Source organism: Strix uralensis, chromosome 14 (assembly GCF_047716275.1).
Source record: "Strix uralensis isolate ZFMK-TIS-50842 chromosome 14, bStrUra1, whole genome shotgun sequence".
Taxonomy (NCBI): domain Eukaryota; kingdom Metazoa; phylum Chordata; class Aves; order Strigiformes; family Strigidae; genus Strix; species Strix uralensis.
Genome location: NC_133985.1, coordinates 14,105,058 through 14,119,285, shown reverse-complemented (window position 1 = coordinate 14,119,285; position 14,228 = coordinate 14,105,058). Strand labels below are relative to the sequence as shown.

The following is a 14,228-nucleotide window of genomic DNA, read 5'->3' as shown; positions in this document are numbered from 1 at the left end:
TGATTACACTTACACTATTAGCTTTCTGTGGTGTGTGATGGTCCTCCTTAGGTCCTGGCACAGAATACCCCATTGTCCAAATGAAGAAAGTCACAATTCCTTCTCTGAGTCTTTGCCATCTGTGCTTGCAAACAGTGGCATCCCTTCAGCTTCAAGGTCTCTTGCTGCTGTTAAAACCCCTTGGATGAACATTGCTGTGCTGAGGTTGACATGCAAAGTCTGATCTGCATTGCTCATGGCGTGACCTTTTGCTCTCCTAGGGAGCTTAGGGAGTTGTAGCACAGAAATACCTCTGGAAAAGCTTTTTTTTCTTAGAGGTGCTAAGCATCTGTAGAAGTTGTTGGAGACTTGTACTAACAGCAAGCCAGGGCCTCAGCTTTCGAAAGTAGGGCACAGTATACGGAGAGCAAGTGCGGTCTGATGGGCTTTTCCCCTTTCCAACAGAGTCGGTATCAGGGTCTACTCTGCAGTACACTCATTCGCTGGTAGTGTCTGAAGACAGGCCCAGGGTTAAAGCCTTGGTGTTCTGACTGTGCTAACTTGGAGGGGACATTGTTCCTGTTCTAAAGGGCCTGTGGTCAAAAAAATTAAACGAAGCAGAGAGGTACTGAGAGGTCAGTTAGCCTGTTACATTTGAGGGTAGAGGGATTGCCTGTGGGGGCTTGTAGGTGTCGGATGGAAAGTTGGAGAGGATTAAAGGAGGAAAAACTGGGGATGTGAACCTGAGGTTGGAGGTGCAGGAGAACAGTAAGAGGGTGCAGCAGTGGGAGCAAACATCCAGTATGCAGAGGTTGCATAGCTCTTCCCCCTCCGAGAAAACTCATCTCTTGCTGAAGCCCGCAGAGCCCAAGCTGTGGGCAGAGGCTTGCCTTGAGAACGATGCCATGTTGTCCCCCCATTAGGTGTCTGATGCATAAGCAATGCATGAAGAAGTGTGTCACGGAAGGGGCACAGCTGAGGCTGATAAAGCAAGCAGATGAAGAGGGTAAGATGGGTAGAAGGCTGTTTCTGTGGAGTGTCTTGCACTCAGCGTCATCATTTCCTGGTCGTTCTAAGTCTATACTGTTGCCAAAATTAGTGTGGATGAGCCCAGGTCTAGCAACTCATTACCTCTTGAGTGCCAGCAAAAGGCTGGAGTAGGAAATGGTGCAGGTTACAGCTTGTTTGTTTGGGGTGTCTTTTCCCAGGTAGTTTTATCCAGGAGCATGTCCTTTAGCATGTTTACTATGCACAGCATGAATGCTGGTGTGAGTGGCGTGGGAGTAGAGGCAGGGCTGTATTTGTCAGTGGTAAGACTGGCTTATGCCAGATCAAAGTGATTGGGAAATTATGATCTCAGTTGCGTTGCCAAGATGTCTTAACCTGCTGGCATTGACTTCATAGTCTCTCTTCTGTGGGTGGATTTTTGTATTACATATTGAGGTATGCCTGAAGGTCATGGCAGACTGTGGTCCATTTTTGTGGAAGTTGTACAGAAACAGGTAACTGGCATCTCTGCCCAAGGAGCTTATGATCCCAAACACAGGGTGAAGCAGATTGTTTTGAACTGTTGGCTGATATTTGCTTAATAGTCTGATTGAAGAGAAGAAAACCCCCATTTACCTGATGTGAAGAGTTTCATTGCAGGAAACTTCGAAAGCAAGCGTCAAAGGAAGCCCACTAAAAAGCTCTTGGAATCCAATGATTTGGACACTGCCTTTATGCCAAAGAAGGAGGAATGGACTACCCCAAAGAAGGTACTTTCCTTCCAGCTCTTTTGAAAACCAGATAGAAAACGAGCCTAGACAGCAGACCCTGCTGACTGAGACACAGTGCAATGGGCTGTGGTTTTTTGTTGGCAGTGGCCCAGGAGCAAAGGTCCACCCTTCCCAGAGGTGCTCGTTGCTGTGTTGTGATGAAGAAATCTGCTGAATACAGATGTGTTCCCCACCCCTCCCCACTTGTAATGGGGATCGGGTGTTTTGGCTGTAAAATCTCCTGTTCATTGATTTATATAGAAAAGGGGGTATCCGGATGCTGGCTGGGAAGGTGTGAGCAGAAATGTTCTGTGCAGGAGCTTTCTGTCACTTACATTGCAGCGGAGCTTGAGCTTGAACCTAAGGCTTTGTCCTTTTCCATCAGATTTCCTCTGAGCAGTGTTTCCTTTGTTACCTTCCCAAGTGAGCCAGTGAATGGTACGTAAATGCAGACTTGTAGCAGGATGGAGGCTTGAGTTGTATCACATGTCGTATACAGTGCTTGGTGCAGATTTTTAAAGAAAATGCTGCTCTTCTCCGTTAAATATTCGATATTCAGTGACATGGTTTGGAAAAAAGCAGCTTGTGAAGAACTGTTTCAGGTGGTGTACCTGCACAAGACTTGTTGCCACTGTTTCTAAGGTTGATTAATACAGTTTTCCTCCTTTCCTTTTTCTCTCTATGTGTGGCACAGTCTTAATGTAATTATCATGGTTGCAGTAATGCAGAGGCCAGTGTATTTGGTCTTAATGCTCCGTAAAAGTGTAAAGCCAGAAGAGAGTTTCTCTTCCCAGCAGCTTACCAGGGTGTTAGCAGTGTTTTTGGGACAGCTCCGGAAACAGCAGATGATGCTGGTGAGCACAAGACACAGCAGACTCGGCATTCCTCCCTGCCCAGAGACTGACTTTTCCATGTGGGATCTGTCACACACACAAAACAAATGTTTTCTTGTAAAGTCTCTAATCACTGATGAATTCATGACCTGAACTGTAAGTTACATGTTGCAGTCATTCGTAAAGGCTCTGAGTGGCTGAGGAACGTGCATCTCTGCTTTGCATCTGGTGACTTGACTCTGTTGTGTATTTGTAGGGCACGGGCCCTTCCGAGAGTGACAGCTCTGAGCTCTACTCGCCAGCCCACTTCTCGGACCTGGGAGAAGGTAAGTGGAGGCAGGGCTGTGGGGGTAGGCTACTGGTGACATTTGGGTCAGTGCCTGTGGCTTTGTGTGTGTGTGTGTAAGGGCTTATGTGTCCTGGGCGCTCTCAGAGGGTGCTTGCCTCAGGTGAGGCAGTGGCAGAAGAAGTAGGTACTGAGATTGTTTACCCATGATACTGTTATGTCTTTGATTTCCCTCTGGAAACTGGAGATGGTGGGCTCATCTTTCTGTGAGAGGATGTTCACTTCTCATTCATGGTCTGGGTGCTTGAAGGAAACTTCATCAGCACAGGTCCTGTACCAATACGCTGTGTTTTGCCTGGTGACATGCTGTGACCAGGCTGAATGGTGGCTGCCCTGTCCCGTGGACAGTTGTGCAGTTGCATTGTGCTCCCTCTCCATCTGCCTTTGTATCACATTGGTATCAACACGAGGAAGTTTTTGTTGCAGTGCAGTGGGAGGAGGTAGTTATCAGCAACGTAAGCTTTGTGTCGGTAACATTTCTTCTTTTCTGCTGGGGGGCTGTCACAGGAAAGTCAGTGATACTGTTCAGCAACCCAGCAAAGGAAGCTTAAACCAGTATGAATTGGTGTCCTCTGATGGTTGCAGGACAGAGGGCAGATTGCCTGGAGGCTGGTATTGCCCCAGCCCTTACGCTCTCAAAGACAGTGGGACCCAGTCTGAAGCTGTCAGAAAAGGTGTAGAACTTGCTGGTGGCACCTGTAGCAAGGGAATTTTTTCTGCATTTTCCTTGAGTGGTCTTTCTGTTGCATCCCAGCTTCTGAAAAGCTCTTGGAGAAGCAGCGGAAGCGGAAGAGACAGCGCCATCCCTCTGCTGCAATGCATTCCAAGAAGGAGAGAAATGAGGAAGGGCTGGGGGAGACCCCACACTCTGAGGTACTGTTGGGTCTTCCTACATGCTGTCATCCCTATAACCTGTCTGCTACTTCCCAGGGCACTTCACAGAGCCTAGGACAGGTCATCTTTGGCTGGCTGATGTGTCAGTTGGGAGTTTGTCCCAGTGATGCAGTTGCATGAGCTGGGATTGAAGCTGAAGATACCACCTCGATTTAGTAGCTATTTTGTGATGATTGCTTAACTCGGGCTCAGTTTTTAAGCTGCTACTCAGCTAATCCTCTAGGAGAGAGGCTGTTCTGATCTGATGGAATCTGATCAGAACAGGATCTGATGGAACCAGGTTTTTGCCTGGCATCTTGCTTTGCACTTCAGAAGATCTAACTGTTGTAAAAGGTCTTCTCTGGTGGTGGTGGTAATCTTGCCCTTATATGCACCAGTGTGAAGCACAAGCATTAGACTGTGGACTTCAACCCCTTCTTCCACTTGCTCCTGCACACCAGGGTGAGCAAAGAAGCACGTTGGAGGGGATGTGGGGGAACTGTATGTGACTGCTCAGAGGAGCCTCTGATTACATTCTGCCATCCAGCAGAAAGGGATAACTGGGGCAACTCCCTTCTGCTGCATCCCAGCAGAGTTGGTGTACAAGTATCTGACAAGCACATTTTGCCTTTTAGGAATGAGCCAGGTATCACCAAGTGTAGGGGAAGCAAGACTTTTCCTGGGAGAGGCGGGACACCTCTGGGCCTCTCACCATCGCCTCTCACTTCCAGTGGCCCAGGTTCAGGAGCAGGCTGTTCTGTCAGGATAGTCAGTATGTATTTCAGGAGCCAATTATAGACATATATTGTTATATTTGTTGTTGTTACACAGCTTCCAGGAGAGCACAAACCTCACACCACTTTGAGCAGTGCCAGCCACCCTGCTGCTACTGCTTTTTGAAAAAGGTGTTTCTGATGGGGGTGATAAAGTGGGGTAATACCCCCGGGCCATGCAAGCCTTCTTGTGATGGTGTTAGTGGTCTTTCTGAAGTGTGCTCACCTGGAATCATGTTTCAAAGAAGCCTGTACAAATGTCTTTGCCAATGCTGGGGGGCAGTTAAAACTGTCTGCTCTTAGGTACCAACTAAGAGACTGGCTCAACTCCGAGCCACCAAATTCTCTGTGAATCTTTTATAGGGAAGAAAAGAGGGAGTAATTCAGAGCAGCACAGTAGCTAGGCCATGGCTCTGAATCCTGTGCCCACCATTCACTGCAGGGGAAGCCCAGGGAGTTTTAACTGCCTCCAGCCTTAGATATCTGTGTTAAGTACCTGAAGTTAGGTATAGTAAACCATGCCAAAAAAAACCCAAAAACAAAAGGCAATGCTTGGCACCTTTTGCCAGCATAATTTCTCTGTGATTGTGTCTCTTGAGCTGCTGTGAGTGTTCACCCCTTGGCTTAGGTGAGTGTACGGGTACTGGTGAATATTGGGGTGCAGTGGGAATGCAGTTGTGCTTTCACGTGGAATTCGGACCATGCTGGTCCCTAAGTGACTTTCCACACACCGGGCAAGGAACTCCACTTTGTGCTGAACGGTGCTAGAAGAAATAGTTTGATACAGCACAGCGAAGCCTTGGATCCAGCTGCTTTCAGAGGAAAAGAGCAGAGCAAAGCTTGTCTGCCTGGGCTGAACTAAGCAGCTTTCTCTGTCCTTGCCTGTCTATGGAGCCAGGAGTGCAAGTTTACAGCATCAGGGCAGCAAGAGACTGAGAGAAGGGGATGGAAAATGCTGTTGAAATGGTTGTCAAGGTTGTGAGCCAAGGTCAGGCTGTGCCAAAGAACAGGCCAGGCATTTGAGGATGTGCCAGATACAGCAGCAGAGATAGCTCTGGAAGAAGACCCAAGATGAGAGACCTGCCCTCTGTAGGAGGTATGTGGTTTTGCAGTGCTCATGCTGGGTAGGGGAAGGAGGGGGAACAGTGTGACAAGTTCTTTAGAGTGATGGCCTTGAGTGGTGAGCCCCTTCTCCCTGTTCACAAAGCACAGGTATCTAGCCTTGCCCATCCTGCCCAGCTCTGACATTGCCTTCCCTATGCGGCTCTGGGAACATTGATTAAAATAAGGCGAAGATCCTGACCTGTGGAACATGCAGATTGGCCAGCTGTTTGCAGAACCAAATAGGATGGGTTTAGGCTGAAAGAGCAGGGCTATAGGATGCTGTGCCACACTGGGCAGTGTGGGCCCAGTTGTTAAGGTAGCATTGCTACTAGCAAATGCTTTCAGATCTGAAGAGGGAATTGGTAATTAATGTTATATGGCTCCTAGAGGCATTTTAGTCTCCCATTCCATTAACACGTAAAACACAGCAGTCAGGATTCAAACCAAGGAGTCCTAGCAGCCATGGTAGAAAGCAGCTAGAAGGATTGAAAGACAAACCAGTTTAAATCTCTCATACCTCTGTCTGGAGCAAATCTGAATATGTCCTCCCCCTTACAAAACACTGTCTTGAAACCTTAGCTACAGCAGGAAGCTAGTGCCACTGACCATGGGACGGATGGTGCTTGTTTACCAGCACCCTGCCTCTCCTGACAGGGACCTCGGTGACCTCCAGAGGGGCTGAGCTCACCTTGTCTGTAACACTGGGGCCCCAGCATAAGCAGAAGCTATAGCTGACGTTGTTTGCCCATACCAGTAGCTGATTAACCCTGCTCTTATTCTTTGTTACAGTGACCCCTGCAACCCTGAGGTCACTGCTGAGCTGAGCAGAAGAGGGAGCACCTATGTAGGAATAGGAGGACCTGAGCTCTACCCAGTCCTTGGAGCACTGGTCACCGGTGCTGCTCCTGGAGCATTCCAGGAGCCAAAGCAAGTGTTTGGGCCAGAGGACTGCCTTGCAGCAGACTACATAATTCCTAGCAGAATTATAGCACTTAGCTTGAGAAGATGCTATTGCTTATAGAGGCAAAGGTGGCAGTTGTGTTCTTAGATGGTCTTTTTACCAATGGCGTAGAGACCTTTCCTTCCCTCTGCCAGGGCTGTGTGGTAGGGTGGCAGCAGCTTACGTGCTCCTTACCAGTATTCCCACAGGCTGCATCGCTGCTAGCCTTCCAGTGAGATTGTGGTGATAGTCTGCAAGGCTGTACACTGTATGGTATGTTGGACTGGCAGTAGTTTGTAGCTGGGACTTTGCTTTTTTTGTGCTCAATAAAGGCAATTTATACCATTCATCTTTGTATTGTGTTCTTTAATATACTGTCAGTGCACCTGTCCATCAGTGCTCCACAGAACTCAGGTGGCTTTAAAATGTCCCCAAATAAAAGCATACTGCTACATTCAGGGAATGGGAGGGAAAAAAAAAAAAAGGCAAAACAAAACCACAAAACAAAAACTGTCAAAGGAGGCATCGTTATCTGACCAGAATGCCAACTGCTTTAAACTTGGGGAGATCTCTGTGTCCTCCTTTTGCCCAGACTAATAATGTGTTCAGAGGCTATTCAGTTCAGCTTACAAGCTTTAGTAGCACTACAGCTCAGACTGGTACTCTCCCATACGGAAGGTGGTGCAAAGCTCCCTCTCGTGATCATTAGGTAGGCTGCTGCTTGAATTCCTCACCAGGTCTTCCAGGTGTACAGTTTGTGTCTGGGCACACACTGGCTATGGCTTGGTGACCCAAGGAGGAGCCGGCAGCTGTGCACTGAGAGCAGTCAGCTAACTGCAGTGAGCTGGGATATTAAAAAATGGCAGTGTCCTTAAAATGTTCTTGCTCAAAGCACTTAGCTAAAGGCATCACTTTGGTGCAGCCACGCTGAAATGGCAGCTGGGGCTGGTGAGACTGCTGAAGCGCTGCCTAGGCTGTACCGAGAGGCTGGGAAGCTGTCAGGAGGGTGTTTCCTAGCCCTGACAAAAGTGAAGGCAGTGCTGCCACATGCAGCTCCAGGACAGCAGTGTCTTGTGGTAGAAACAGTCTCTAGGACATGCACTGCTCTCCTTCCCTCTAACAGTGTCTGGGCAGGTCCCATGGGCTCGTCTAAAGGTGCCCTTCCACCTCTGGAAATGTTACAGCAGGATCCCTGACTTGGCCCATGAGGGTGTGTTTGGGCCTTTATCATTTGACACCTGTCGTCTTGGCAGGATGCTCCTTCAGCTGTAGATGTTGGGGTCAGGGCTGTGATACTCGTACAGGACAGATGCTTATAAAGGACTCACTACCACAGGCAGGATGGTGGTGTAAATGCCCTGCTGCGCTGGTCACTTTGGTGTTGGCCAGCTAGTTCTTACTAGCACAGGCCTTGAGTACCTACACGCCTGTATTTCACATGGGTTAGGACAAGCTGAGACAAGTGTGGGGAAAACTCTGGCTCGTTTGCTGGGTGACAACTACACGAAAGGTTGTTTGAAGTTTTCATTTGCATTTCCACTGCAAGCAGACATCAGCATGCAGGATGCTTCAGAATATTCTAGCCTACCTGATTTGTTTCTATGCAGGGCAATACCTTTCTCCCTCAGCCATGACTCCTTCAGAGAGGGGTTATGCACAGGAAAATAATTGTGTTGAGTGTTTATTTTGTAATAATCTAGTAAACTTAAGAGCTCTTTCCTTTCCTTTCTTGTAAGTCTTTTGATGGAACTGTGTGGGGGATGTTCTCTCCAGGGTGGATAACACATACAGATCAACTGCCAAACCTGTTATGTGCTTAATGGCTGAATTTGTAGTTTCCAGATCAGAACAGGAACTACTGACAGACCTGATTCTGGATTTCTTTTTAAAGGGTGAGACATCAGTTCACGGGACTGCTGCAAGCCCCAAAGAGGGTAATGAAGAGGGGTCAGAGAATGACCATGGAGTGCCTTCATCCAAAAAGATACAGGGGGAGCGTGGAGGAGGAGCAGCTCTCAAGGAGAATGTGTGTCAGGTAGTGTCCTTGAAGAAATCTCTTTAAAACTTTACCTCTGTAAAGTGTTTTTGTGTAAGTTTGGGGACATGCTAGTGCCCCAGGTAAGCCCAGGTAGCCTCGAGGTGCTTATTGTAGAATTAACCAGCTTTTTGTGGCTCTGAATTGAGCCTTTCCTCTGCTATTGCCTTTCCTCCTGCTAAATTTCACAGATGTTAGGGAGACACGACCAACATAGGATTCATTTTAGCTGATGCACGGTAACAGGGACTGGATGGCAAATGGCAGTGGTGATGCACAAACCACCTGAATTTACTAATACAAGAAAAACAGCATTTTTCCACAGGAGTCTCTGCTGGCAGTCCTGGCCAGCACATGGATTGTTGCTGTCTGGGATGAGCTGGGGAAGGAAGTTGCTCAGAGCTGACAGTGCTTCCTTCCCTGCAGATCTGCGAGAAGCCAGGGGAGCTGTTGCTGTGTGAGGCGCAGTGCTGTGGTGCTTTCCACCTGCAGTGCCTTGGGCTCTCCGAGATGCCAAAGGGCAAGTTCATCTGCAATGAGTGTTCCACAGGTACGGCAGCTTTTGTGAGCGCAGAAGGATAAGGTGCTTGCTGCATGCTCACCTGGTGCTTCCTTTGCTGGAGTGATGTGCCTGCAGTAAGGCCACTAACTAGCTCTCAGTCCTCTGATTATTAGTTTGATAATTACTTCCTAATTAACTGTTGATTCAGGCATGTGGGGTGTGAAGAAGTGAATGTCCAGGATCTGATGGGAAAGAGAAGGGGAAATTCTTATCTAGGGAGAGAGGGCTGGTGGGGAGGATGAGTTTGGAGCGGGCTGGAAAGGGGGGAATGTTAAGTAGGGTTGTCGATTCTTGGTTTTCATCTTATTTTTCCCTGGTTTGAAATCACAGCTCTAATCATTTTTTTTTATTTGATCTGGAGTTTTATTGCAGCTGCAGGCAAAACCAGCCTGCTGCAGAGACCTGGGATAGGTACAGCAGGTTGGGAAGTTGTGATGTGCTAATACGCAGCCTGGTGGAAGTGTCAGGGCTTCACTTAACCTTTCTATATGACTGGTGTTACATCTGCTGCTCTTTCTCCAGGGGTCCATACCTGCTTTGTGTGCAAGAGCTGCGGGGAAGATGTAAAACGGTGCTTGCTGCCCCTCTGTGGGAAGTATTACCATGAAGCGTGCATACAGAAGTATCCGCCCACCGTCATGCAGAACAAGGGCTTCCGATGCTCCCTGCACATATGTATGACTTGTCACGCTGCTAACCCAGCAAACATCTCTGCATCTAAAGGTACCAAAATCGTCTAGGGGATGCGGTGCTAAGCTTTCTTTGCTTCATGTCCACTGTGCAGTTACCTGGTTCTTTATGTTGATCTCGTCTTTGCCACAGTGCTTGCTGTAGCGTTTTCTGAGGAATAGCTTCTCTCAGGGGAGTGGAAGGGGTGGTGTCGGTTTGCGAGGTTGCTGCTCATCAGCACTCCTGATGGTCAGACACAGCAACTACAATGTTCCTGTCTGTCCCGACTCTTGGATGCCTGCACGTCCCGCGATGCCGCATGCCTCTCTGGGTTTTTGAATAAGTCTCTGGAGCTGTATGGACACTCTCGTGATTCTCCTATGTACTTTTCACTGTGCACTGCTACAGATGGTGCCTGCTTACCAGCACTGGCTATCAAGGCCACAGCATAGAGACCACTGTAGTAAAAACTATGATACTGTTCTAGTTCATCTTTTTTTATAGTGCAAACTCTTTGTCTTGCAGTAGTGACAGCCTTGGGCTAAGTTTCCCAGGCAAACATTTGTTTGAGCTGTTTGCAGCAATACCTTGACCTTTATCTCACATGATTAAACTTAACATTTTTGTGATTGCCATGTATTTTTGCTTGTAAACCTGCCTTTCTTTAAATCCTTGGTATCTTAAGACAAGTGACAATAAGATCAGCTCTTATTTTTATCCTGAGGGTCTGTGTTAAAGTTGTCTTTTTTCCCCCACGTATCAGTATTTGGTGTAGAAGACAACACTAAGGCCTAAAGCCCACAGCTGACCACTTCCTCACTCAACATTTGCATTGTGTTCCTCAGGCTGCTGCCTTTTGGTGGTCAGATTTACCCCTTCCCTCCCACCTCTTCTCCCTGTTTGCAATCTCCTGTGAGGAACTGAAAACAGGCTCTCAAAAACCTTGGATAAATTAGGCCTGTAGGCAATTCTGAATTCTGCATTCTGGAATTTCAGGGTAAAATCTGATAAAGCGGAGAGGCAAGTGCCGATGTTTTCAGAAGCTACATGGATTGGTTTCATTGTGTGCAGCTAAGCACTTGGAACACCCCTTCTGTAATTACTGTCTGAGCTGATTTACTAATTATTTGTGTATGATAGGAAGCAGTCCCAGCCTATGAACTCTTGAACTGTCTCTGCGCAGCATGCAGGAAGTTTTTCACTTCTAAATAATACAATTTTATATATGTTATAAATATCTTTATAATATATCTGTATATAATTTTATATATAGTTTGTTATATTAAATAATTTAATGTGAATCTAGTATATCATGGACAGTCTATAAAAATGAAAGGTCGGTTTCCTTTTCCAAAGATCGCCTATGGTTGCTCGTTTTTAGCTTAGGTATCAATAGAGGCTAGTTTTGGCAGGAAACAAAAAATTGTCCTCCTTTAGAGGTTCACTGTGTTCCCGACATGTTCTGGTGCTAGGTCGCTTGATGCGCTGTGTGCGGTGTCCGGTTGCGTACCACTCCAACGACTTCTGCCTGGCTGCTGGGTCTGTGGTCCTCGCCTCCAACAGCATCATCTGCCCCAATCACTTCACTGCACGGAGGGGCTGCCGCAACCACGAGCACGTCAACGTCAGCTGGTGCTTTGTCTGCTCAGAAGGTGAGACGGTCTGCTCTGGGTCCCCTGTCACCAAGGAACGACCTGACGAGAAGTCATTAGAGCAGGCAGAAGCTTTCTCTGTCCAGAGTGTGCCAGTGAGAACTGCAGAGAACAGATTGCATTCCCATCCATCCCCATTTAAGTCCAGTTTCAGGCTAGGACTTGTTCTGGATCCTTGGAAGGGTTCTTTTTGCAGCATGAGTAGGGCACAATTTTTGAAAAGGGTTTGCAGAAGAGCATCATATCCTTTTCTCAGCAGTGTCTGTCTGGAAGTGTGGAGTTCAGGGCTTCTGCACAATGATAAATTCCTCCTCCTTTTCTTTGCAGGGGGCAGCCTTTTATGCTGTGAGTCGTGCCCGGCTGCGTTTCACCGTGAGTGTCTAAACATTGAGATGCCAGAGGGAAGCTGGTATTGTAATGATTGCAAGGCAGGCAAAAAGCCACACTACAAGGAAGTAGTCTGGGTGAAAGTTGGGCGCTACAGGTAGGTGAAGGTAGAACAGACTTGTCCCCATCTTTTCTTCATGCAGTGCTCATGGTGACTGAGGTGAGAAGCTGCTCCTCTCTGCAGGGTACAGTGCAGCAGCCTGTGGCTTTTTTGCATGCATGTAGCGGCTGGTAAAATGCGTGCTTTCCTCCTCCAGTAGCCTCTTGTCTCCCCACCAGCCTTGCTGGTAGCCCTCACAGACTTTTAGCCCATGTCTCCATGCAGTAGTATACTTCTGAGGTGGTTGGAAGTGGGGACGACAGAGGTTTCATCTTGCCCTTCCATCTTGCAGGTGGTGGCCAGCTGAGATTTGCCATCCTAGGACAATTCCTGTCAACATCCAGAAAATGAAACATGACATCGGTGAGTTCCCTGTGCTGTTCTTCGGCTCCAAGGATTACCTGTGGACCCACCAGGCCCGTGTGTTCCCTTACATGGAAGGTGATGTCAGCAGCAAAGACAAGATGGGGAAGGGCGTGGATGGCATATACAAGAAAGGTAACTTGTCTTCATCCAGGGAGGGAGGTACATGTTCTTTTTCTTTTCATTCCCATTTGGAGAAGTGGCATTCTTGTAACAGAGAAAAGCATCGTCTTAGAACTAAAGTGAAATTAAATCTGTGGAATGAGCTGCTGCTTATCTGTCATCCAGCACACTCAAAATGTTCATTGGTCTGATGACTCCCAGAGAGGGAGAAGGGTATGCAGATCTTGAATGCTTCTCCAGCTCTGACGTAGCTGCTCTAAATCCGAGTGAGCTGCTACTTTGTCATCATCCCTGTGTCTAATACAGTCATTATCTGTGTATAAAAATCCAGCTGCCTGACACCTCTGCCCAAAAGCAGGCAGAGCTAGCTGACAGTTTGGATGGTTCATCACCCATGGGCAGGTCCCTTCCTGTAACTCCTGTGACTGCCCTACTGCACTGGCCTTTTCTTCACACCCCTCCAGTGAACCTCTGTCTCTGGAGTACGTGGCCAGGGAGGTTTGCTTGTGGAGCTGTGAGCACTGGGTAAACAGTGGCAGCCCAGCTCCGTGCGAGCGGAGGATGTTCCTCGTAATGCAGCCTGTTCTCTCCCTTAGCTCTCCAGGAAGCTGCAGTAAGATTTGAAGAGTTGAAGGCACAGAAAGAACTGAGACAGCTTCAGGAAGACAAAAAGAACGACAAGAAACCTCCTCCCTACAAACACATCAAGGTGAGGGCAAGTGGTGGGGGGACAGGGGCAGAAGAGAAGTCTTGAGCTGGTGGCGCAGGTGATTTACAGGTACACAGAAACATTTCTACTGTTTGGGCATCTGGCTGCATTTGAAGGTTACTTTGGTCCTCTTGGCATCTTCGGTCATGCTCCACAGAAAGGTTTCATGTGTGCGCAGGACTGTATGGAAGCTGGACACCAGTAGTAGAGGTACTCTGATTTACTGGAACAGATCTGGACATCTCTGCTGTTCTGTGTCAGTTGTGTGATCTGAGGGAAGTGTCTCTGTACTGTGGGAACTTAGCGGGGAGTGCTGCTAATACAGTGTGCTCAAGTACTGCATGCGACTGACGGCAAGGTGGGCATCCCAGGCGGTGCAAGGTAGGAGATGGTCAGGGTGCAGTGGAGCAGAGCTGTGTGGAGAATGGTAACCCACAGTATCTTGTTTCACCTCTGCTATTGTTTTATATCTTTCTATATCAGTTGGTGACTGAACAGAAATAGTAGAAGCAGATCTATGTGCTGGAATATCAGGCGTCTTGCTGAATTTTGGGGAACTCTTCACGTTTAGGGCTGTATTTTGAGATAGAATTGAAGTAGCAATAGAAGTCCTACAGGATGGAGGTGACTTGAGAAGAGAGCTGGGTACATGTGCTTGAGATGTCGGTCCAGACTGATCAGAAACCCAGTGACTCAGGGACTGTGTTCTCTCTTCGTTGCCTCTGTCTGCTCCTTCCCTTTTTTATGTGGCGAACTATGAAAGCTTAACTGATTGCTGGCACTTCCTGTTTCTAGCTGGGATTTCTAGGCAGGCAGGTATATCCTGCATGAGTTACTGTACAGTGTAAAGAACACAACTGAATGCTGTGGCAGCGCTATGGGCCAGGCAGCTTCAGTGGAGGAAATAGTTTCTCACTACAGGTATTTTTAAGTCTGTCTCTGGCTGCAACATGAAGGAACTTTGGAAGTAGTTGGAGCCTTTGAAATATCCTTTTAATATAAATAATAACGGTCATGGTCATT

At 47.7% G+C, this 14,228-nt stretch overlaps 1 protein-coding gene and 1 long non-coding RNA gene across 4 annotated transcripts in view; both read left to right on the top strand.

The window, feature by feature from the left end:
- Positions 1-14,228, top strand: part of NSD1 (nuclear receptor binding SET domain protein 1) — a 69,111-nt gene that overhangs the window by 33,027 nt on the left and 21,856 nt on the right. For all 3 annotated transcript variants that reach the window (XM_074883234.1, XM_074883232.1, XM_074883233.1), the window contains exons 8-17: positions 1,627-1,736; positions 2,826-2,895; positions 3,670-3,788; positions 8,497-8,640; positions 9,067-9,190; positions 9,725-9,925; positions 11,344-11,523; positions 11,851-12,007; positions 12,303-12,508; positions 13,093-13,205. In XM_074883234.1, coding sequence (XP_074739335.1) covers positions 1,627-1,736; positions 2,826-2,895; positions 3,670-3,788; positions 8,497-8,640; positions 9,067-9,190; positions 9,725-9,925; positions 11,344-11,523; positions 11,851-12,007; positions 12,303-12,508; positions 13,093-13,205 — 1,424 coding nt within the window. The remainder of the gene's footprint in view (positions 1-1,626; positions 1,737-2,825; positions 2,896-3,669; positions 3,789-8,496; positions 8,641-9,066; positions 9,191-9,724; positions 9,926-11,343; positions 11,524-11,850; positions 12,008-12,302; positions 12,509-13,092; positions 13,206-14,228) is intronic.
- Positions 3,796-6,952, top strand: LOC141949535 (uncharacterized). Its single transcript, XR_012630805.1, has 2 exons — positions 3,796-5,657; positions 6,455-6,952. It is a non-coding gene; the product is annotated as an uncharacterized LOC141949535 (long non-coding RNA).